The sequence below is a fragment of the Acanthochromis polyacanthus genome, chromosome 8 (genome assembly GCF_021347895.1).
Source record: "Acanthochromis polyacanthus isolate Apoly-LR-REF ecotype Palm Island chromosome 8, KAUST_Apoly_ChrSc, whole genome shotgun sequence".
Taxonomy (NCBI): Eukaryota; Metazoa; Chordata; class Actinopteri; family Pomacentridae; genus Acanthochromis; species Acanthochromis polyacanthus.
The window spans coordinates 7,544,309-7,567,584 of NC_067120.1; the positions used below are offsets into that span (position 1 = coordinate 7,544,309).

Here is a 23,276-nt window from a genome sequence, read left to right on the forward strand (position 1 = left end):
AACAACACAGCAGCTTGGTTCAGTGAGTCAGTCAGCAGCGATCAGAGGGAAACATCTGGACCGTCACGGTGCAGTAAACAGTCCCAGAGCATTTCGTGCATCTGTGTCTATCTGTGCGCATTTCTCTGCGAACACGCCTGCGTCACTCACAGAACAGACGTGACCGACATCATGAGTCCGTCTTTCCATTCGAGCTCACATTGAACCTCGGCGCCCATGTGAGCATCACACGCATCCTTCTCTTTCTACCTTGGGTTCAAACAACCAGGAAGGGGGATGTTTCATTCTCACACACTCTGAGTGGAACCAGCTTCCCATGAAGTGCAGTGCTTTCACCCCCGCATGGGTCAGGATGTCGCCTCGTTCACAGTAGAATGAGAACGACCCGGCGCCTCTGGGCCCTCCTCCACCCTTCTCCACAGCTCCACTGGGACCCCTCGGTCTCTCTCATCCCTCACTCCTGCCGGAAGGAAGCAGCGGTTGCGTTCACACCGGACGCACACGCAGCAGTGACGAACCTCAGATGACCTTCCAAACACTGGAAAACAATGACCCTGCAGAGGAGGCCCTTCACCTCCGACCCCAGACACGTGCTCGGACTGAGAGGATAAATAAAATGCAACGAGGGAACGTCCTCAGCTTGGACGTGCATTAAAAAGACTGCAAGACAGCTGCCTCGAGGCAAGAGCAGGAGAAAAAAGACAGCCTGTTGAAGTCTCAACCAAACATAGGGAACGCAGTGGAGTTATGTGATGATCAGCGTACGTTTGTCTGTCTGTCAGTCTGTCTGTCAGCAACATTACTCAAAAACGGATGTAGTATCTGATCTGAGATATATGTTGCGATATATGTTGCTTATTAGGACAGATGTGTTTTTTTGTCATTGCTGTGATTAGATTGGGGATCATTATGTCCAGGTAATGATAATTGTTCTTTGGGGCCCCAAGACGGTGGTGCAGATATTGTTCACAAATAGGTAGTGGACCCGTATCCGTAGCCCACAGGCTACGGGTACGGCACTTTCCATTTGCCAGACAGATACGGACCCGTACGCGAGTCTCACGAGTCAAGAAGCTGCTAACCACGGCAAACTGTTGAAAGGTAAGCAAAGGTTAAGGTTAGGGTTAGTGTTAGGGTCAGGTTTAGGGTCCGTACCTGTCGTACCGATGCTACGGGTCCGTACAGCTAGCGTCTACTGGGAGTCACGTGACCAGATCTCGCGTATCTGATTGGCAAATGGCAAGTGCCGTATCCGTAGTCCACAGGCTACGGGTACGGGTCCGTACCTCTAGCAACAACCTCATAAATAACACTTCTATATCAATATATCCCCAACGTTAAATCAAGGTTGAATGACAATCACCAAGCAAACAAATGTAGGATTTAACCCTTCTAACACAGCACCAACATCAAAGTATTGCCACAGGTATTCAACATAAAGTACATTAAATATTGTGATGGTATTATTGTAAATAACAGAGGACTTTACAGGCCTGAGCATGTGTACATGCAGAAATGCATGCTTGTGTCAGGGTGACATTTGAGTGTTTACCCCACTGAGCAATCCAATCTGTGACGTCTGAATAAAGTCTAATTTTCCCAGTTCAGCCAGAGCTGAGTCATCACAGGAAATAGATTAAAATAGTTGTTTTTTTATTGTTTGTTTTTATGAGAGCAGTACTATTTTAAAAAATAACATTTTATAGGATTCCCAGATCACTTCATGTACATGTCAGACTGACCTCAGCAAGCATCTTGGAAAAACAAGATTTAAAAAGATGGTTATGCTAACAAATGGTCTAAAATAAAGTGAAGTGACGCCATAAACAAACTGCTTCCTAAGCTCTTACAGAAATACTTAAAACCTTATTTGTGCTTCAGTGGAAGATCCAAGCTGATCCCTTGAAGATAATCATCAGATTCAAACAGTGACACCAGTTTGCTGCTGTTCTGTAATCTGCCCAAAGATACTTGTTAACAGTAACGCTAAATGTTCACACAGTTGCTTTATTCTGTGCATAGAAATTGTATAAAATAATAAACCCTGTAGCCCTTAAGCAATATCTGGGCATTTTTTGCTCCAGTCATATTTTATTCACTGTAGGCTCATTTTTCACTGCAGTATAAAGTCCTATGGAAACAGAACAAACACGCCTACAAGTAAAGAGAACTCAAAAATGTCTCCTGTGCACCACGAAAAAACACTTGAAACACTGTGACTCTAAGTACGACAGACATTTAGCAAAATTCTGTACAGTTTTATTTGTTTCCATAATTGTCTGGAAAACGTTTCTGTTTACGTACGTAGAAAACATGGCGATCTAACTATCATTTCAGTTTTCCCAATTTCTCGCTCTGGAAATTCTGTAATTTTTCTGCATTTAAAAAAACAACAACATGTTTCTAACCCTGCCAGTAGGTTTTATGTTTCCGAGGTTAATTCTGAAAGAAATATCTCAGTGTTATCGTCATAGATTTTACAGCTCATATTCCTTTAGTTTCTGTGTACCATCTGCATCGCGGCCTGACGCAGATGAGATTATATTTATTCGGCCACATTAACATTGTGATGCTTGTGATTTTTACCATATCAAGATGTAGTAGAATCACACACAGATATTGGCTGTTATTACAGTAAAAACATGTGATATTTTCTTGAAAAACCAAACACTGGTTGAATGAATTTGTTTCGTGTTTCTGCACAGCGGTCGATGGTTTGAGGTGGTTCAAGAGCTCGCCAACAATCTCAATTCATTTCACAGAAACTTGCACTCACCTTCTGGTCTTCGAAGGCCTTGCGTAGCTTGATGTAGTTCGTGAGTGCTCTCATGGCGATGGGCAGTTTGCCGATGACCTTGAGGTCGATGGGTCGCCTGTGAGCCGAGGTAATGAAGGTGTTCATCCACCAGTAGGTGGCTTTGGACAGCAGGTTGACGAAGGGCTGCAGGAAACGAACGCCGAGGTCCTGGAGGTCTTCGGGGGGCTTCACTTCTGTCGGGTTGGCGAAACACATGTAGCGCTGTCGGCAGAAACAGAAGAAGTTTGATTTACCGCTCGGCTCTGTGACCTGAACACAGGAGCTGATGAAAATACTGCAAACCACAGATTAGACGTTCAATGGAACAGGAACTAAGATAATGATTATAATTCTACACATACTGCATATGAAGCATACATGAGTGGCAGTCAAACACGTCTTTTTAGCAGCTTAATTACTGCTGAAAGCTTTCTTTATTGTGCATTAATTACAGCTTGTCTGTTATTGCTATGGTAATGACTTTTAGTGAAGCTGAACAGTCCTTATGGGTGTTCTAACATCAAAATAACTACAGGCTTTGAAAGTAACACAAGTCAACAGAACAGAATAGAACCGACATGGTACACAGAAACTTAACCTCACAAAGTGCTATATGAGGACACAGTTATATAATAGAACCAGCAGGAAGAAAAAAAGGTGCTTTTAGTGGAAACTCGGTTTGTGAGTAGCAGATGAGAACATTCAAACACTATTTATAAAACCATAAATTCACAGAAATAATGATTGGTCCTTTAAGATTCTGCTTTCATTGTTTTGTTTGAAAATGGGTCGAGATTAGAAACGATTATTCAGCGATTATATTTTACAAATTTGTGTTTTTAATGTAATTTTGGTGATGATAGCTAATCAAAACCAAGTCAGAGGAGCAGGTGAGACCATTATTAGAAATTTGTTTCAAACATTTAACAATGCATTACAAACAATGGAGCCCCAGTAGGTTTGAATACCGGGCATGACGGAGAATCGCTGTATTTACTGTTCATACAGAGGAGTCTGATTCAATATCAGATGTGGGCTCAGTGTCAGAGGTTAACAGAGACAAGCAGACTGTAAATTGCCCAGAGGAAAAATACTGAAAAGTGTCTGACATTGTCCCTGCTGTTCTCAGAAGGGGTCTGAAAATGTCAAAAGCTAAATAATCACAAGATAAGAGAACAATTGGTTTGTCATGCGAGAAAATCCAGCTTAAACATGATGAAATATACTTATAATCATATTTCGGTCACATTTCAGTCTGATGCACCTTTGAACCACAGATAAGCCAGATTTCATCCCTAAGGCTCTTATAGTCTGGTTCATAAAGCTCAGAGGATCTGCTCTTTGGACTCTCATTGGTTTTGTTTTGCTTCGTACCATTTTTGTTGCATTTTCTCTGAGAAGTTTCACTTTTTGTTGCTTTAGGATGCTTTATTTTTGCTATGTCTGTCTGCTGGTCAATGACTGTGGAACTATGGAACTGCAATTAACTTTTCATCTTGTGTTATTATCAGATCAAAATTTCCATTTGTTAAGTATTTTGGTTTATTACCAAATACCCTTAGTTACCAATCAGCCCCAGCTGTACTTTGTATTTGGTCCTAAACTAGCTACAGCGGAGAACATGGTAACAACATGAGGAGAACTGGACACTTAACTCAATGAAAAGATGCCATTTGCTTTTCTGGCACATGAGACTTAAAGCTATTTCTGGCTTCCAGGTTTGCCTCATGCTCCATTCAGACAATTTTTACAGAAATGACGAGGCTAAGACCATTACTCCCAGTGGGGTAGTAGAGAAACTACTATCTATATCTATATTATCTATATCTAGATCTCATTTTGTTTTGGCTTTCTGTCTGGCAGAAATTGTCTGAGGCCAAATAACACATTTTTTGGTCACTTATTTTCATCATTCACTTATACATGCATCACTGCCATGTCAAAATACACAACAAGGATTCAGATATAAAAAACTATACACCTAGAATAGTTGTTAGAAGTTATGCTTTTGTAAATATTGATTTAGGGTTGGGATGTAGTCCTGTAATAGGCTTCACTATCAGCTGATCATCCACCCTGGACCTGCTCATGGTTCCTACTTGTCCCACAGACTTTACTTTGTGATGATGTCGGGAAAATAAAAGTCTATTCAAATGGCTATTGAGGTTTCACAAGTATAAAGAGACATGGATTACAAAATAAAATAATAATAGAGTAAAAGCTGACCTTATGGCAACAGAAAGCAGCTTTACAGTTGACTCTTTTGTTATGATGGTTTATGGGAAAAGTGTTTTTTGGCCTGCAGGGGATTTTTCTAAAGAAAAACCACAAATGACCACCAGGAAAATGTTCATCAATGTTGAGTGGCATCACCATTCCCAGTGTTCCTAATACATTTTTTATAATCATCATTCTGAGCACCATCTTTGGATTCTTGTCTCTTTGTTTCTTTATAAACATGTCATTCAGAAGGACTGTCTCTGTACTCAGACTGTGCTCTATCTTGACAGCAATGACAGCTGCCTGAGTGCCATCACCACATCACATGCTCCAATATAAACATTAGCTTGTTGAAAGCTTTTAAAAACCAGCAGCATCACTGCATCCAACCTACTGTATTTTTAACTCACGCTGGGCAGCTTCACTCATCGCTGACCACTGGAGCTATGTGGGTTTAAGGAAAGAAGCTCAGGTGACTAAAGGCTTAAAACAAACTATAATCAGATGACTACACACACTCACCCTGCCCAGGATGACATTGATCTCTACAGCCAGTAGGAGTCCATAGAGCAGCACCAGCAGTCCAGTGATGCAGTAGCGGAGCTGCCTGGGGCCGATGCCGTGTTCGGTGTATTTGGCAAACTTGATGGTCTTCATGATGAAGGCCAGAACCCAGTAGATGAGCAGAGCTGAGGAAATGAAGCACGGATCAGTGGCACATCGCAAATCAGGAGGAAAGGAAATGATAAACACCCAACTGTGGACTTACATCAGAGCTGGAATCTAAATTAAATGTTCACATTACCGCAGTTTTCAGATATTTTCTATTTGCAGTCTGAGACACATTTCATACATGTAATAGCCGTGGAAACGCTGATGGAGTCATTTCTTTAATGAGCAATTTATCTAGTGGAGGCAAAATTCAATTCAGTGACTTTATTGAGGAATAGAAACTCATCGAATTCATTGAGGCGCAGGTCATTACAGATGACCAATCACAAGCATGGACACGACTGCCAGCATCAGAGTGGCATAATGTGCAAGCAACGAACAAACTACTATACTACAGAAACACAAAGGTTTTAAACTTTTAAACTTAACTTATATCACTACCGGATTATTAGGGCACAAGTCGATATGATTACGGTTTTGAGAACAAGAAAAAAAACAAAACAAGAACATAATTTGAATCAATAAATCGGCCTTTTACAAATCTTACAAGATTGACAGGTGCAGGTTTTAGTGGTTTTTATCAGTGTCTGTCTGAGGATTATACAACTCTATAAGAAAAAGCAACTTCATTTTCTTAGTTTTATGAATTAAATTGAATTGAACATTTCATCAAAAGTGCTTTATTTTTCCTGTGTCATTTAGAAATTCACCAAAAACAAACATTTTGCTCAAAAAAGATTCTGTAAAAACCAAAAAATTGCAAATGAACAGTGAAGCCATCAGTTAATCAGCTGTGACCAATAGACACATGACAAAATTCGAAAAGTTTTCCAGCTGAAATGCACACGGTGTATATGCAGAGCAGAGAGAATGGAAGCTAATTAATAAGGAAATAGTTAAAAAAAAAACATGAAATCCAGATCCACCATTTTAATTTCCAGTATTAGTAACAGCTGTGGACACAAAACTGTCAGGGCCTCCTCCTCACCCCCTGTCCCACCTGACATCCAAATCCCCTTTTTCCTATCTTTCTCCCTCTTTCCTTTCTCTCTCTCTCTCTCTCTCCTTCCCCTCCCTCTCTAGCTCTGCACCAGGTGGAGTGCAGCCTCACGGTTGCCTCCACTTAGTAATTTGCTCTCTCCCCAGAATCCGGGCAGCTGTGGCTCATTCACTGATTACCACCCCTGACAATAAAAGACCGGCTCATCCTCCCAGACTTCGCCAGATTGTAAACTCGACTGCCTAGTCAGTTTCCTTCTAGCCGTGTAGATTCTTGCTGTGTTTAAGAGAACGAGTCTAACATTGTTTCTGCTTTCTTCCTACCTAGAAGACCCAGCTGCCCGGATCCCCTCTTGCCCTGTCCGCCACCCACGAACCTCCCTCTGATCCCTGCCTTGGCTCCCCTCCTGCATCATGTTCCCCTCTGGCTCCCCTCCTCGGCTTCCCATCCAGCGTCCCCAGATCCATCTGCCACCCCTGCCTTCCACCTCCCACATCCGCGCTCCCGGACCACCAGCGCTTGGCTTCCTCCTCCTCCCTCTGTTTCCTTCCCTCCTCTAGCTTCCTCGTCGCCCTCCGTCCTCTGACCACCAGGTGTCCACCCGCTCACCGGCCACCACACTCTGCTCCCCCTCAAGAACCACCGACGACCACTGATCCCTGGCTCCGGAGCTCCAACCCCGGACTCATTCCTCCACTCCCTCCCAGACTAACTCCTGGCTCCCCGCTCCACCATCACAGTTCCTCCCTTACAAGAAAACTCTCTCAAACCCTGCTTCTGCCTCGGTAGCGTGGTTCTCTGCTCGGGTTCTGTCCCTGATTCGTGACAAAAACATGATCTTCTTCTTTTGTTTTTCCTTTTCTCCTATCATCCTCTCCTAAAACATCACCAATAACGCTTCAACAATGTGTGTCTAGTCAATCTTATGTGAAGAAGCTTAAGGTCAACAACTATAATTCAGCTAATCCCTGGTAATTCAGTTGTTTCTGTTCCAAGTGGATCATTTGACAGAGTCACACCGTGTCAGTCGAGCAGCTTTATTGCAAATATCAAGAGGCCACTTGTGAAAAAAATAAACATATATAAAAAAGATTTAATTGAAAGGCTTCACTGCTGGCTAACAGAGAAAATACAGTCTTCCATCCCCGCTCTGCAGCAGAATCAAATGCAGTGTTCATTTCTCTATAATGAAGAACATCTACAGTGCGATGATACTGTCACTGCGAGGGTCAACAGCAGAGTCTCAATTTAGAAGATTCATTTCTGTCTCCCTGTGATGTGGAGGCATCAAAGCCCAGGGCGGCTCGCTGACTCGATGGGTGGAGTATCATGAGCTGCACACAGATGAGCTAATGATGCATGAAGGGAGGGAAAACTGCACGAACATTTAAAGAGCAGCGACAGGGTAATCGTTCCACCGGAAAATATGGGCGTTTTGTGATGACAACCAGTGGATGAAAGTGAAGGGTGATATTCTATTTATCTGACTGAACCACTGAACCCTAGTTTATGGGTGATTGAGCTTCTGTCACATTTTTACTCACTGTGGACTGTTTTTACCTGCAATGTAAAATCCTGCACCTCTATGGAAACAGCACAACCATTACTAGAAGCAGAGACAACTCAAAAATGTAGTAGGTTCAACATGACACATTTATATTGACAGAAATCAAAAGAAAAAGAAAAATGAATTGAGCTTCTGTGATTGTTTACGGTACAAAATAGACTTACAACATTTTCTAAGTGCTCCAAAGAGTTATCAATACTGGAAAAAATGCTCTACATCAGGGGTGTCAAACTCAGTTCCTGGAGGGCCACTATCCTGCATGTTTTAGATGTTTCCCTCTTCCAACACACCTGATTCAAATGATCAGCTTATCATCAAGCTCAGCAGAAGCCTGATAACGAGCCTGATCATTTGAATCAGGTGTGTTGGAAGAGGGAAACATCTAAAACATGCAGGATACTGGCCCTCCAGGAACGGATTTCGACACCCCTGCTCTACATACTGTATATATTTTAAGCTACTAATTACATTTTTGCTAAACACAGACTGCAGTTCAGCTGAAATGTCCCTGAAGTTTTGATTTGTGGTTGTTGGTCACGGATGAGTTGCTAATTGTTTTCAGGCTTTGTAACTGAGTGCAGAATTTTAGTTTGTTATGGAATCTCGTTAAAGCAAATGGGGTTTTTTTTGGCAAACTTTTTAAATTTAAGACACAATTTTAAGCTCAGATTTGGTTGATCCAAAGGAACTGTACGTCCATATGATTAGTTCACAGATAGTGCCAAAGCTGAATATCCAACGTTTTTTTCTCTTTTTATTTTTGTTTCTGGTTTATATTGGGTGACATTTTAAAAATAATATGCCATTCAAACCATCCAGCAGGGTTTTGACACAGATCGTAATAAAAACTTCCTCTACTGGATATCTTTGCAGCTGTAACGTTCATCCACTATGCAGGCTGTGCTGATCTTTCACCTGAAACTCATTTTCTTAATCATTAATATCTATCCAGAGTGGAACAATAACACTGCATGATATTGGACTCAATCATCTCACAGTCAAATCTGAAGGTAATGAACCATTTGTGTGCAAATGGCTCCACTGACCCTATTAGGGGTTTTATCATTATATCCACCTAAAGACTAGAATTTTAATCAGCTGTTGTTCTGAATTAACAGCTCCAAAATGATGGTTAATTCTGGCTGCACATACCCCAAACACAATTCAGTAACATCTGCACAAAACCTAATCAGATTTTGATGCCACAAAAGACTCAAGATTTGCTCAAAACCTTGACTAAGAAGGATGTTTGAGTGATGCTACCCAGAGAAGTGAGTTTCTAGGAAAGACATGGTTGTTTTCAGTCATTCTTCATGAATAAATGAAGACTCATGAAGAAGAAATCATGCAAAGGGCAGCTGAATTCAAGAATACTGTACCTAATAGTAGTTTGGGGAAGTTGGAGGTCTCAATGTTATGATAGTAGATGATAGAGGTGATGCCGGCCATGAAAGCCAGCCCCGCAGGCATGTACAGGTGAAGGTGGAGGGACTGGCTGAACCTGCAAGTGGACATCACATGGAAAAAGATATGTCAGAGTAGGCACAAAATGACCAGGTTGGAGCAGTTATAACATCTCATTTCTTTTGTATGATCTGTAATGTGTTTCTGGCTGCCTCTCGGTTTAGGAGGTGCATCGTTAAGCATAAAATTTCACCTTCAAGCACACACACAGACATAAACGACCATCTCATCCCCTTCAGCACAGCACTGAAATCAGCGTTAAAAAGCCCGGTAAGGAGGTGAGCAGATGGAGAGCTCTTCTGCTTCCCTCAGGAACAATCAAACTCCCCTCCAGTTTGCACAAAGGGCTGATCGACAGAAATCCTGAAGGCTGTTATGTGCAGACTCACTATATTAGACAACAGCTGGACTCGGATGCTCCAGGTGAAGAAGGAAACAGATAACAAGGAGAAAATAAGGGGCAGAGCTAGATTTGCTATCCAGCTGTGGCTCCCTGAGTCTTTATACGTGATTGATGTTTGATATTTAGTGCACTGACGAACTCAGTAGCAAGCAGGCTTAGAAAAAAAAATCTAGATTTAGAGGCCTGATGTGTCAGAATTTATATAAAGCCAAGGTTCCCTGGCTATTATTATGCTATTGGAAAGAACACTAATTAGAGGCATCATTCTGTGCAGTTTGTGTTTTGTGGCTGTACAGAAGCATTTACTGCTGCATTTCTGAGAGACGTCTTCAAACAATACCATTACAAATGAACCGCTCTTCTGTTCTTGTTACCTCCTGTTCATTCTTTTGTTGTCTAATTCACTCACAATCTGTGCAGTGGAGCGTCCAGTGCAGTCGAGGGTAAACTCTCTGCAGCACATTGACTTGTTTTCAGTTGGCACTGGTTAGAAATGGACACACACTGCTCCTGATGGCTCTGATGGTTCTGTCTATATTGTGCTGGCTGGTGGTGAAGCTGCTGGCAAAGCATCAGAAAGGCTAAATGCTGCAACTGGGCTGCATGTGGTCAGTAGCAGCCTTAGTCTTTGTCTGTGGCATATTTCCCCTTCCTTTTAACATGGAATGTTATATTACATTTCTACAGTAATTATTAGACTCATTCTATTTGCAGTTGACAGTGTAGTTTACAGTATAATTTAGGTGGCACTAAATCAGACTAATGTCTACAGCACATGCAGATCAGGATGCGATCATTTCTTGCTGAAGAAAGCCTTAAATACCCAGATCTTGGTTTGTCTTCCAAGCTGTTGGTTCGTTTGTATTTCTGCAGAGTGTGTCCAGCTGCTGAAGGACTGCATCTGCACTTCCTGGCTATCTGGCAGCAGCTGTATCCTTCCTGGGTGAGAATCTGTATCTTCAGGCATATTTCCTCCGTTAGGTTCTTTGTTTTAGTCACTTTTGTCTCTGAGGAACTTCCAAATGTGCTGGATTTATATAGATACGAAGCACGGCAACAAAAAAATGTGTCTCTTAATAGAAAGCTCGATCTTCATTAGTGGATCACTGGTACCAAAATCACCCAATACTTAAAATTGCTTATGTGTTTCTATGGAACCAATCAATTGCAAGTTCTTAATGGCGTTTTTTAGGATTTGTTTAGTATTTTGGCTGTGACTGTACTAAGAGAAAATACACTTGAAGACCTAAAAGTGATTCTTAATGCAGTATTTCCCAAATGCATGAGGTGTCTGAAAGCTTTTTCCATCACTGTATTTGTCTGCATTTCCCTGTAAAGATGCATTTTCTTTTAATTTGTCTTCTATTCAGTTTATCTGGTTTTTCTCTCATTATGCTCTATATTTTTATGCTGAGCCCTTTTCGTTCTCGTTGTGATGGAGTTCTGTTTTTCTGAGCTTAATTAAAATAAGAAATAAAATGCTAAATAAAAGTTTTCTATATAACAAAACTTGTTCAACTATAGCCTGCAAAAACAAATCCTAGACGGATCCAAACACCCACCTCACTGCTGGTAGCTGTAACCAGCTTTTGAGCATTTCTTTTAAAAAGCTGAACCATGATACTGAAATTTTCTTTCATAGTCTAAACTAAAATTCTGCCAACTGCTTCACTGATTAATCGGATTAGAAGCACTGTGTGTCTGGAGGCAATTAACAGAGAGAACAAATATGTGATCGCCTAAACTGTCCTCTCTGCACAATATAGACAGATATGGGGAAAAATTAGGACACCTCTGATAAGGCATCTGACATTAGCAGACAGCTAGCAGACAGCAGGCTAATAACATCAGACTGTTCCAGACAAATCTGACTTTTTATATTATTGCTGTTTGCTAAATCATATTTATTCAGTCTGACAAATGACAGAGATGTCATTAGGAAGCGACTGGCCACTTAAAGAACCCTGCGTATTTTTGCACCACGCCCCATCAAACCAGTCATCTTTGTAACATCTGGAAACATCCAGCTAATCGTGTTGTACCAACTGAAACTGTGCATGGAAGTCATAAAAGTATAATCTGTGGGGGAAAAATGCTTTATTTAATCCTTATTTAGTGGCAAAGTCAGTACACTTCTAAAGCCTGTTTTTACACATTTGATTGGTGATTCTGCACATACAGTTTATATGTCCTGGTGGAGTTATGCTTTCTCCCCTGTTAACTAAACAGAAAACTAGAAACTAGTGCAGCTGGAAATAGTCTGTAGCTCTAAAGTGTCATATCTGTGCTGAAGAGTGGTCTGACTGCACCTCATCACCACTCTGCTATATAGGGGGAAAATAACACTCTGCCTTGTTTGTATTTCTTTAAACCAATCTGTTTACCAGGTAATGATTAGTCCAGGATGCAGCAATGATATCCCTGCAAAATACTAGGGGGGTGGGGGTGGGGGGGGTTTGGTTGAACATTTGCATGAAGGGAGACTCAATGAAAGAACCTGCTATTTTCAGCACGGAGGTTGCTGCTTGGACGTCGCTGTTGTTTTTTGTCATGAAAAATGATTTCATGCAGACAGAAAATAAGGAAGGGAGAAATCTGTGTGAAAAAGCTGCAGAAATGGCAGATTTATATCCAACATCCACATCCAGTGAGTCTGACTAAGCTTGAAAAAAAAAAAAGCCCAGTAATGTTACTAAGATGACTGAACCCCTCTTACTAATTTTTCTCTATTATGCAGTTGACACCAAACACCTTGAGGATGTATAGCTATACTGGGGCTTCAATGTAAAGAATTTGCATTGAGGATTTTTAGTAATTGTGTTTCCCAGGAAATGATGTCAGCCGTAGTGGCAGCAGCTATTTCCAAATGAGGGCTGTTGAGCACATTTCCATGGAGATAGATGGTATTGATCAGGTGCTGATTGCAGTTAATTGCATTCCCCTGCCCTCACGGTTACACAACGGCGTTTGATTAGAGGGTGAAAATCACTAAGAACCACCTCCAAACAGCAATCAAGAAAACACAGAGCAAAGTTCAACCAAGGGGCACACTATAAGACACATTTACACCATCTCAATGCTAATTTAGAAAACAATTGCTGCTAGAGGCCAGTAATCACATCAAAAGCATCATGAGATCACGACCTGTAACAAACAACACGTGCACATGACAGAAATCAAGATGAAGCTGCAGGCTTGGGTTATTAGTTTGTCAAACATACCCATCAGAGACGATTCCCTCCGCGATCTCACAGACGAGGATGAAGAGCAGGACGAAGGTGAGGAGCCAGCGCAGGTTGTGTCCAGGGAAGTGGAGCCAGGTGCTGTGGTGGATGTGGACCTTTGAGCTCTGGCTGCCCCAACCTCAAACAGGAAAACGCTAGATTAAAGTTTTGAAAAGCATCAGGTTTTAAATATACAGTCAAGCCACTTATCAGCACACAAGCAGTGAGACGGCAGAAATCATTTATCTGCGTGAGGAAACCTGCACTTGAAAAACAACCTCGCAGGCCATTTTGAATTAATGTTCTCTGAGCATCATGAGCTCCATGACAAACTGCTCTTAGCCTCCCAGCAAGATGAATGACTCACAGAAGGTAAACTAGAAAGATGGCAGCTTGCCAGAGTTAACTCTCAGGAGTTCAGATAACTTGTGTTACTATCACTGTAACTGCATTTCTTGTTTCTTGGCAGAGAAGCCACTAAGAGTGGAGGGATGGCTTCAGCCCTGTGACCTTCCAGTCAGTCATTTTAACTCTTATTGTTACAACAACGTCTTCTTTGTCCTTTAATTCTTTGTTCCTTCACTAAGACAGGTGTTAGAGTTTGCTGAGACTTTAATACAACAGCGACTGAGTCATCTAAATGCAATTTACATTATTAATTTCAGTCCCTGCTGTCACTGAATGCATCTCTGCTGATGTAATTATGTAAATGGCTCGTCTGTTTTTTTGGCACCTTAGCAGTTTATCTCAATGAGAAAGTGTTGGTGAAGGCTGGCATGCACTGCACGTCATCTCCTTCATCTCTTTTTCACACATCCAGATTCACTGGATCTGCTCAAGCGCTGGACAGTTTAATGAATCAAAATATTAACTCAAATGATGTGGGAAAAGCGCACAAATTGCATATAAACTAATGACATTGCTGGTGTGCATAATAAGCAGCGTACATTGCACAGGACAAATTGTGCAAAACAAATGAACAAATCACTAATTTTTATCTGGTTTAATTATAATTTACAACAGCAGGTAATTAGGTGTCTTTCAGGGTTGTTGGTTCAACATTAAAGAAGAATGAGGAGCAGTCATCTTCTGCCCTGGCTGCTGTTGTTGAAGCACAAACAGTCTTGTGAAGGTTCTGCAGGTGGACGCATCCACTGTTTCCTCTGGTGATGTAACTGTGTGAACTCATGAGCAACACAATACATCTCTGCAGGGCACAACAGAGTTCAGATAATCAACAGAAGTCTGACTTAAGAGGTTTTGTCAAGTGGCTCAAGATGAAGAGAAATGTTTTCACAACCCCTGAGGTTTATCTTTGGTGATGCTGATGATCAGCTCAGGGTGAAAGAAAGAGTGAGAAAAATTCCTGCAGCTCACAGCGAGGTCATCGTGTAACAACGGGCTGCCTTTAAGTGCCTTTTCACAGTAAGTCTGCTCATTAAAGCAGCTATATTTTGTGACATAACTGAAAAAAGGAAGGTAGAAATATCTGCAAGATTTCTAGAGGGATCCGCTAGTGGAGGACGAGGCATCGAGAGCTTCTATTTAAGCGAAAGTTAGGAATGTCCTGTAATATCGGACCGATATTGGCATAAAAATATAATATCAGTCAATATCATTATCGTTTTTTTGCCCATCATGAAAACTGATAAAATACTGCTTGGATTTCGCCTGCATTTACCGACCATAACTTCAGTTGAAGTAGTGTTTTTGTTTTGCACAGATAGTGTTTACATTTGGAAAGGCTTGTTGCATTTGGGAATGCATCCAACTGGGCATCACAATAAAATGATGTGTTAATTCCATGACAGGAGATATGTGATATTACCTAAAATTAGTTAAACAGCCCACATATATCGTATCAGTTGATATCAGAATCAGAAATTGAGAGTTGGACAATATCGGCATATCGGTTTTTGGCAAAAAATAGCCGATATCAGACATCCCTAGCTAAAGTAATATGAGAATAATAGTAGAAGTTGAGGAAATGTCACTAAGGCAGAACTGTTTGACTGATGTGCTGATTATTGTCCCAAATAATTAGATGAATAAAAAGTCAGAAAATAGTGAAAAACATCATCTAAATCTGCAAGCATAGCCACTTTACAAAAGGACAAGTCAGTTGTAGCAATTTAGAAACTATGGTTATGAAAAAAAGTCAAAAATTAGGAAAAATAGGCAAAAATGAACGTGTATGTGCACATATATGTGTGTATTTGTGCTACATATAACTAATGCATGACACAGATTTTCATGTTCTTCCACTTTCTCACAGTCAACAGGAACACAGAGCCAGTGTCAAAGCAGTCACATTGAGTGACAAAGTGTTTTCTGGCTCACAAATACAGACATAAACATACACAGCGCACACCCACTCTGACATGAAAGGACAGGTGACAAAACGGAACCACGTGTGACCGTCGCAGCAAAGTGAGTGCAGCGACGCTCTGTTACACGTCGCTGATGACACTAATAGAATGGCCAGCAGCCAGGAAAGTGAGGCCAAACCAAGTGTAACCTAAGCTGGCATCTGTTTGCCTCCATACACCACATTTCATCAGAGGGCTCATATTTGCTTGCGATAAGTACGTCCTTATGTCCTGCCACTCAAAAAGTAGATTCCTCCACTCTTATCTAGCATACAGACATTCAGATATCTGTGGTTGCTTTGATTGCACAGTTGAAAATAAAGTGTATTAAAGTGCATCGACTGTAAATAAAACATTAATAGAATGTCTCATCATGACCCGCAGGAGACAAACCGGCGGGGAGAAAAATGAGAAGGACACAGAAAGAACATGTGGAGCTCATCAGTCTATATGCTGGCACATCATCTGTGTGTGCTGAGTGTGTGCTCTGTGCAGGAGAAGAGGACCTCACCTCTGGGCGACACTCACCGATGAAGAGGATGGGAAAGGTGATGAAGAGGAGGAAAACATGTGGCACCACGTTGAGCGCATCCAGGAAACAGCCGTTGTTCAGAACGCCCCCGTCCACGTTGTAGGCCACCGAGTTGTTCTCGTTCCCACAGAACGCCAAGGACATGGTGGAACCGGGACTCTGCAGGGAACCGGCCGGAGGAAAAAGGAGGAGGAGGAAGAGGAGGACCAGAGACAAAGGAGAGACAGGGATTTAAAGGAAGAGCCTCTCAGAGCATATTGTCTTTTTAAATGGGATTCTTTCTTCAGTAGATCCCAGGAATTCCCAGAGTGATCTCCTTCCTGTCCCCTCTCTAATCCAGCTCCCAAATATCAGCTCCAGTCACAGAGAGGAGACGGAAGGAAGGAGGAAGGATTAAGGGTCAGAGTCAGTCACAGTCCAGAGCAGCAGCAGCAGCAGCAGCAGCTCCCTCTCCTCTCCGGTCGTCTAAGCAGCTTTCCCTTCCATGCCGGTGAGAAACATTTGCATCCCGTCTGCCTGCAGTCTGCAGACATCCTCTGAGGCTGAGGCTTCAGCGCTGCACAGCTCCACTGGAATGCATTCAGACATGCTCACATTGCTCGAACATACACACACACAAACACACACGCAGCTAGAGCAGCCGCTGCATTCTGCGGTGCACCTGCTATTCCTGTCGCTTTGCAAATGAGAGCTCAAAGTCGACCTTGGAAGACGAGAGAAGAGGGGGCAGAGTGAGCAGGGGAGCTGGACTGTGCCGCTGGAAGTAGGAGGGAACTATGAATGATTAAGAGAGAGGAGAGGGAGAGAGAGAGAGAGAGAGAGAGAGAGAGGGAGAGGAGGGGGATATCTGCTGGAGGAACAATGCAAAAGCCACACAGAGGTACGTGTGAAGCATGAGCTTATAATCTAATCACTTTTTCAGGATTTACATAATTCCGCCCCTTTATTCATTTTTTAACATCACACCAGCTCAGCAACAAAGAGCACAGTGACTGAATAACAAGGCTTCACACATGAAAAACAGAGGCATGTAATATTTATAAATCTCTGAGATGGATGCAACATGCATCCGGTTCTGCAGCGAGGGATCCCACCACCAACCAATGGCAGCTGATTCACACAGAGGATCAGCAAAGATCCACAGAGAAGCAGATTTGAATAATCCGTCTATCAGCGGGGGCAGACTGGAAGCATTTTTGCAGTAGTTAAGATGATCTGTGTTAATGTAATCATGTTGACCCTCAAGTAATAGAAACAAGCAGATAAGCTTGAATAAATACACTGAGCAGCTCAGATGTTGTTTTAAAAGCCTGGATGGCAGCTGGGATATAATGATGTAAAAGATAATTTATGACGGTTGTGTGAAAGGTTGGCACCAACAATAAACATACTGGTGCTCTAGATGGTGACTCAGTGGAAGCAGATGCTCAGTGACAGAAAACTCCAAACATCTCCTGCAGGTTTTCATTTTCCATTAGTGGTTTTCTTCAAAAAAAATCCATTAAAAATTGCTCAGGGACAATCTGCTGTCAGAGCTCTTAGATGTAAAGAACAACCTTGAGCTGCTGCTGGAGATTCTTATAACTTTGTATGACATTACAGAGCACAGCATTTCTGTGAACAGTGAAGGCACACCGTAAAAAAGCAATTCCATAAAAACACAGTAAAAGTATGGCAGTTCATTACTGTAACATTTAAACAAACTGTAAAAAAAAAAAAGGGGGGGAAATTATGGCAAATATCTGTAAAATCCTGACTTAAATTTATAAACAAATTTCAATTTACCATTTTTATTACATTTTTTATAGTCAATCTGTAATTTAATATGGTTTACTGTGATTGTATTGGATATTATCTTTAATAATAATAATAACAATTACCTGTGAAATAACAGGTAAAAAATATTTACTATTTATAGATGTTTTTTCCTTTAAACAACAAAAATATTTGTGAATTTTTTTTTGCTGATTTACACACAGTAAAAAAATGTGTGATTTTACAGCGAAACATTGTAAAAGAAGGATTTTACATTTGTAAAAAAAAAAAAAGCTTTTTAAGGCAGACATTATTTACAGTTTCTCCTGCTTTTTAATGGTTAATATATGAGGGGAAATACTTTTTGTCTGTGATTGTACTAGTTATTAACAGTAATTTAATAAAACTATAGTCAAAAACTGTAAAAAAAAAAAAAAAAAAAAAAACATCAAATTTCCTTGTCAATTTGTGGTAAAGAAACTGCATTTTTCTTGTGTGAATGCTGTCATTTGTCTATGCAAACTAACAAAGATCTGATAATTCATTTTCACAACATAAACCTGTAGACAGGAAAGAGCAGTGTTGTTTTCCACTGCAAACACGTAACCAGAGTGTGTGTATTTAAAAAAAAAAAAAAACATTAAAGCTGCAGTAGGTAGGAATCTGGCAACAAAAGCAGCTCCTGCAGCTGTTCCCTCTCTAACCAACATGCATGGGGATATACTGTATATGCACTTCAAATGTGTGTAAACAGTCAAGCTAACGTTCAGCTTTGGCTCCACACAGGACTCAAACCACTCTCTTTCCACTTTAAAATCCCTTCAGCCAACACAACCTGCACAATACAGACCGTGATGAAGTTTCCCATTCGTTACCTTTTCTATAACCTTAAAACAAAGCAAAGTAGACATGCTGAAGTCTACTTTATGCTTTAATGCGTTATCATTTGAGGTGTAGTCTGAATATCCATCAAAGGTCGGCAGTTATTTTGGAAGCACTGAAACATTACAAAAAGACGTAAAGGGACACCCGGCATAGCTGGACGCGAGGAATTTCCAGATGATCTTTCATTTCAACACCAGTGATGAGGAATTTGGAGCAACTGCAGACCTGCCCAGTCTGAGCTGTTTCCACAAACATCCAGAACCAGTTAATGAATAGCAAAACAACACAGAACAACAGGATTTTACGTCAGATCTCTCAGGATATAAAAACCTTCGGCTTCAAGGGCTCAATTAAAAAGATCAATTTACCACCAAGCGCTGCCTGTATTACTATCCTTTCGTACAGCTGGTGTAACTATCTGGGTTAGAGTTCTGTGCTGCCCTACATCAGAGAGCAGCCGTGGTCGTTACCGAATGGCCTGAGGAGAACTGAAGCATCAGCGGGGATAAAGAGAAGAAGAGCAGCAGCCACTCAGGGAAACCCAAAGAAAGGAAAAATCTATATCATCTTCAAAGGATGCACAAAGAGCAATGCAATCCTAATAAAAATATTAAACATCAGAGCAGCCCCAAAATAGAAACCCAGCTGCTGTTAAACCGCAGAAACAGGGTTAGCAGGAGAAAGCCTCTGGATGAAGTGTGAGGATCTTGCCTGTGGGAGTAAAGTGAGGGTTAGAGGTGAGAGATGAATTAATCTGTGGAATCTGTGCGTTTCTCACCTTTTTTCCTGGAGAAAATGAGGAATGAGGAGGGGGTTACTTGATGTGAAACACTCTCCATCTGGCTGTGATATTTCATTAACAGCACAAAACCAGCACAGCCAACATCTTACACTCCCCACAAATTAGCTCAGGATGAAAGCAAGTGATGCATGATCCCATTACAATTTGCTACAAACTGGGGTTTCATTGACTAAATAGCATTTAACCCGTTAAAGTACGGCGGCCCGCGGGCGGGCCGTTTTTTTATCGGTATACGCTTTTTTTTAAATAGAAGGACACTGCAAACACGATTATACAAACACTATACACACATAGAAAGCTGAGATTCTCATGAATCCGCCGGTATAAACCACTTTCAGATGTGATTACCACAGCGGGTAATATAAACACATTTATCCAACAAACAACAAGTCAAGTAAACGTGCACAGCTCACCTGTCGACGCAGTTTGGACGCTCGTTTCTGGTCATAAAAGAAGATAATCCACAAAAACCGGCCAGAACCCAAGCTTAGCCATCCAGAGGAAACAATCCAGTATAATACTTTGGCCAAAACATGTCTCGAAATAGGTAAAAAATCCAGAAAACGATCGGCTCCGTGCGCGTGCACGCGGCGCGTGGTGGCGCTGTGCGTTTCATATTCACTGCATCTTTCTATTATAACTTTATCATACACGGTCCTATTTTCTTTGTTCGCGATTCAAAATGGATACTGGAGGCTTCTCGACCGCTTCAAACCGGACTTCAACCAATCAGGTGACTCGTTTCCGCCTACTTCGGCGATTTACCCAACCATGGCCGAGTCTGACAGATATCGATTACATCACTTGATTGACTTGTTTCTCAGCAAATCACGCCGGAGGAAACGTTAGATTGACAGGCCTGGTAGCCAATGAGCTTGCTGAATGGCTTGCCTATAAATCCCGCCTCTGCCAGCGGCTTGATATGATATTTCATTCGTGAGCTCCGGGGTCCACCTGCTGTTTCTCTGTATTCCTCTCAATCTGTGTGTGTGATCGACACTGAAGCCTATCTGAAGTGATTTTTTGAGTTCTTTATGAGTTTTTGGAATGAAAATGAAGTGGAAAATGAAGTGAAAAGGAATTTATACCATTCTGTAGAGAGTGTGCACAGTGTATAAAGAGTGTATCCAACATTGACAGGGGCGGAGCATATCAGTACAAATACATGTGTGAAACACTCATTTCTTGTAGTATTGCTCTGAAATTTTGACCTGAACTATGTAAGACCCCAGGCTTTTGCAATATTGTGTTTTCAAGCTGTTGCAGTGCTGCCACACTGATTTTCAGGTGTTTTATTAGGGAAAAAATGTAGGCGAGAAAAAAAATTCATCCTAATTCAGTGTGTTCCAACATACATAACTCTGTGCCAGTAGCACCTAGAGTAATTCTGACTGCACTGGGTGAAAATTCAGGTTGTCAGCTTTCAAATGAGACCCCAACCATGCATGTACTCCAAACAGTTCAAGAACAGCATTCAATTTACTTTCTGTAAATCTCATTAGAAATTTCGGGCGGAAATTGACCAAACCAAATGACTAGAAGATCATTGTTTAAGCTGCTGTCAAGTTCAGGTCTTCAAAATTCTCCATGTATTTAAGTGCAAACATGGGTTTCCAGTGCGCATGTGTGAGATAATTCAAAAAGAAGCGTGCATTAAAGGTGCACAGTGGTGTCACAGATCCAGCAGCACTCTCCACAAATATCTAATACTCTCCACAAAATAGCTCAGGAACACCAGTCATACACGATCCAATTAGAATATGCTAAACGCTGTGGCTTCATTGACTAAATAGCATTTAAAATGACTAGAACATCATTAATTAAGCTGTTGTCAAGCTTCAGCTTGCAAAACTATGCATGTATTTAAAAGTAAATGTGTCTCCAGTGCACATTATGAGTGTAGAAGTGAAAATTTCAAAAAGAAGCTGTATTTAAGGTGCACATTGGTGTCACAGAACCAGCAGCACTCTCCACAAATTAGTCCAAGATGAAAGCCAGTCATGCATGATCCCATTACAATATGCTACACACTGTGGTTTCAGGCTGTAGTGGTTAGCACTTTCCCCTTGCAGCAAGAAGATCCCCGGTTCAAATCCCGGCCTGAGCCCGGGATCTCTCTGCATGGAGTTTGCATGTTCTCCCTGAGCATGCATGGGTTTTCCCGGGTACTCCGGCTTCCTCCCACAGTCCAAAAACATGCTGAGGTTAATTGGTTACTCTAAATTGCCCGTAGGTGTGAATGTGTGTGTGATTGTTTGTCTGTATATGTAGCCTTGAGACAGACTGACGACCTGTCCAGGGTGTCCCCTGCCTTCGCCCGAGTCAGCTGGGATAGGCTCCAGCACCCCTCGTAACCTAATGAGGATGAAGCGGTGTATAGAGAAAGAATGGATGGATGGATGGATGGACAGTGGTTACATTGACCAAACAACATTTAAAATGTTATTTTAGCTGCTGTCGAGCTCAGGCCTGCAAAACTAGGCGTGCATTTCAACGCAAACGTGTGCCCAGTGCGCATGTCTGAGTGTAAAGGTGAAAAATTCAAAAAGAAGCTGTGCATTTAAGGTGCAGCCCTCGTGTGTAAAATGAAATCTGAGGTGACACAGATCTAGCAGCTCTTACCGGTTTGTATCGTGAGATCATGTTTCCAGGATCGTTTCTTCTCTGACTTCAGAAACACTGCTCAGAACTATCACATCCGTCCCCTGGATGGTTAAAAATGAGGCTAAATCTCCCGAAGTGCACTCTCTCATGTGTTCCCGGTGACCGGCTGGTCGCGGTCTGAGCGGCCGGCAGCAGGCGTCGGTTCCCGGGTGGAGGTTGGGAGCTGTCCACGGTGCTGAACCCGTGGACCGTGGAGAAGGAGGAGGAAGAGGAGGAGGAGGAAGAGGAGGAGGCAGATCTTCCAGGGCCACCTCTGGACCCTGACATGAACCAGGGAGTCTGAAGAGCCACGATGGATGCGACGCTGAAACTGGTCACGTATGCAACATTAAACCAGTGAATGACTCCACAGCGGTTATATAAGAGACAAGTGGGATGATGCTTAGAGGGAACACACATGTAGCATTACATGATCAGCTGCACGCAATGCATGTTCTTTTATTGGCTTTCTTTCCGCTTTAACCTAAAAGCTAGATTTTCCAAACTCCCACACAGATTCCAAGGATCTGCTCTGGACCCATTTATTGACTCTAAGGTTTAAACAGAGCAGAATTATGAACTGAATCACGACTGAGCAGCTCGATATTCAACAAGGAGCACCATTGCCCCCTGTGGACATTTAATTTACAAAACTCTATGACTCCCTGTGGTTCAAGCAAATCGATGCAGATGATGAAAGCAGCAGATCAGAGAAAATGAAGAAGTGGTTCAGAAGATGACCCGGAGTTGCTTGTAGCTCAGAAAAATACTGTTTATGTCTCTTTGAACTGGCAAAAATGTGAAAAGCAGTTGAGTTTTAAACACATTTCTATACTGTAAGTTAAGGCTGTGACTTAAAACTACATAAAAATGGATGTAAGCATGTAAAGAAATTTAAATTAAAACAAGCTCATTTTAATTTAGTAAAAATTACCTACCATAA

The 23,276-nt window shown here is 41.7% G+C and overlaps 1 protein-coding gene across 4 annotated transcripts in view; it reads right to left on the reverse strand.

Moving 5' to 3' along the window:
* The window catches only part of abcc8 (ATP-binding cassette, sub-family C (CFTR/MRP), member 8), an 84,142-nt gene extending 61,423 nt beyond the window's left edge, over window positions 1-22,719 (reverse strand). For 2 of the 4 annotated variants that reach the window (XM_051952808.1, XM_051952807.1), the window contains exons 1-6: window positions 22,313-22,717; window positions 16,245-16,407; window positions 13,345-13,486; window positions 9,636-9,757; window positions 5,540-5,706; window positions 2,777-3,019 (exon numbers count right to left, since the gene is read on the reverse strand). In XM_051952808.1, coding sequence (XP_051808768.1) covers window positions 2,777-3,019; window positions 5,540-5,706; window positions 9,636-9,757; window positions 13,345-13,486; window positions 16,245-16,407; window positions 22,313-22,333 — 858 coding nt within the window. In that variant the 5' untranslated portion in view covers window positions 22,334-22,717. Of the gene's footprint in view, window positions 1-2,776; window positions 3,020-5,539; window positions 5,707-9,635; window positions 9,758-13,344; window positions 13,487-16,244; window positions 16,408-22,312 lie in introns of all 4 variants that reach the window. The other 2 variants (XM_051952805.1, XM_051952806.1) reach the window with 2 other exon arrangements.
* Window positions 22,720-23,276: the final 557 nt, after the last annotated feature.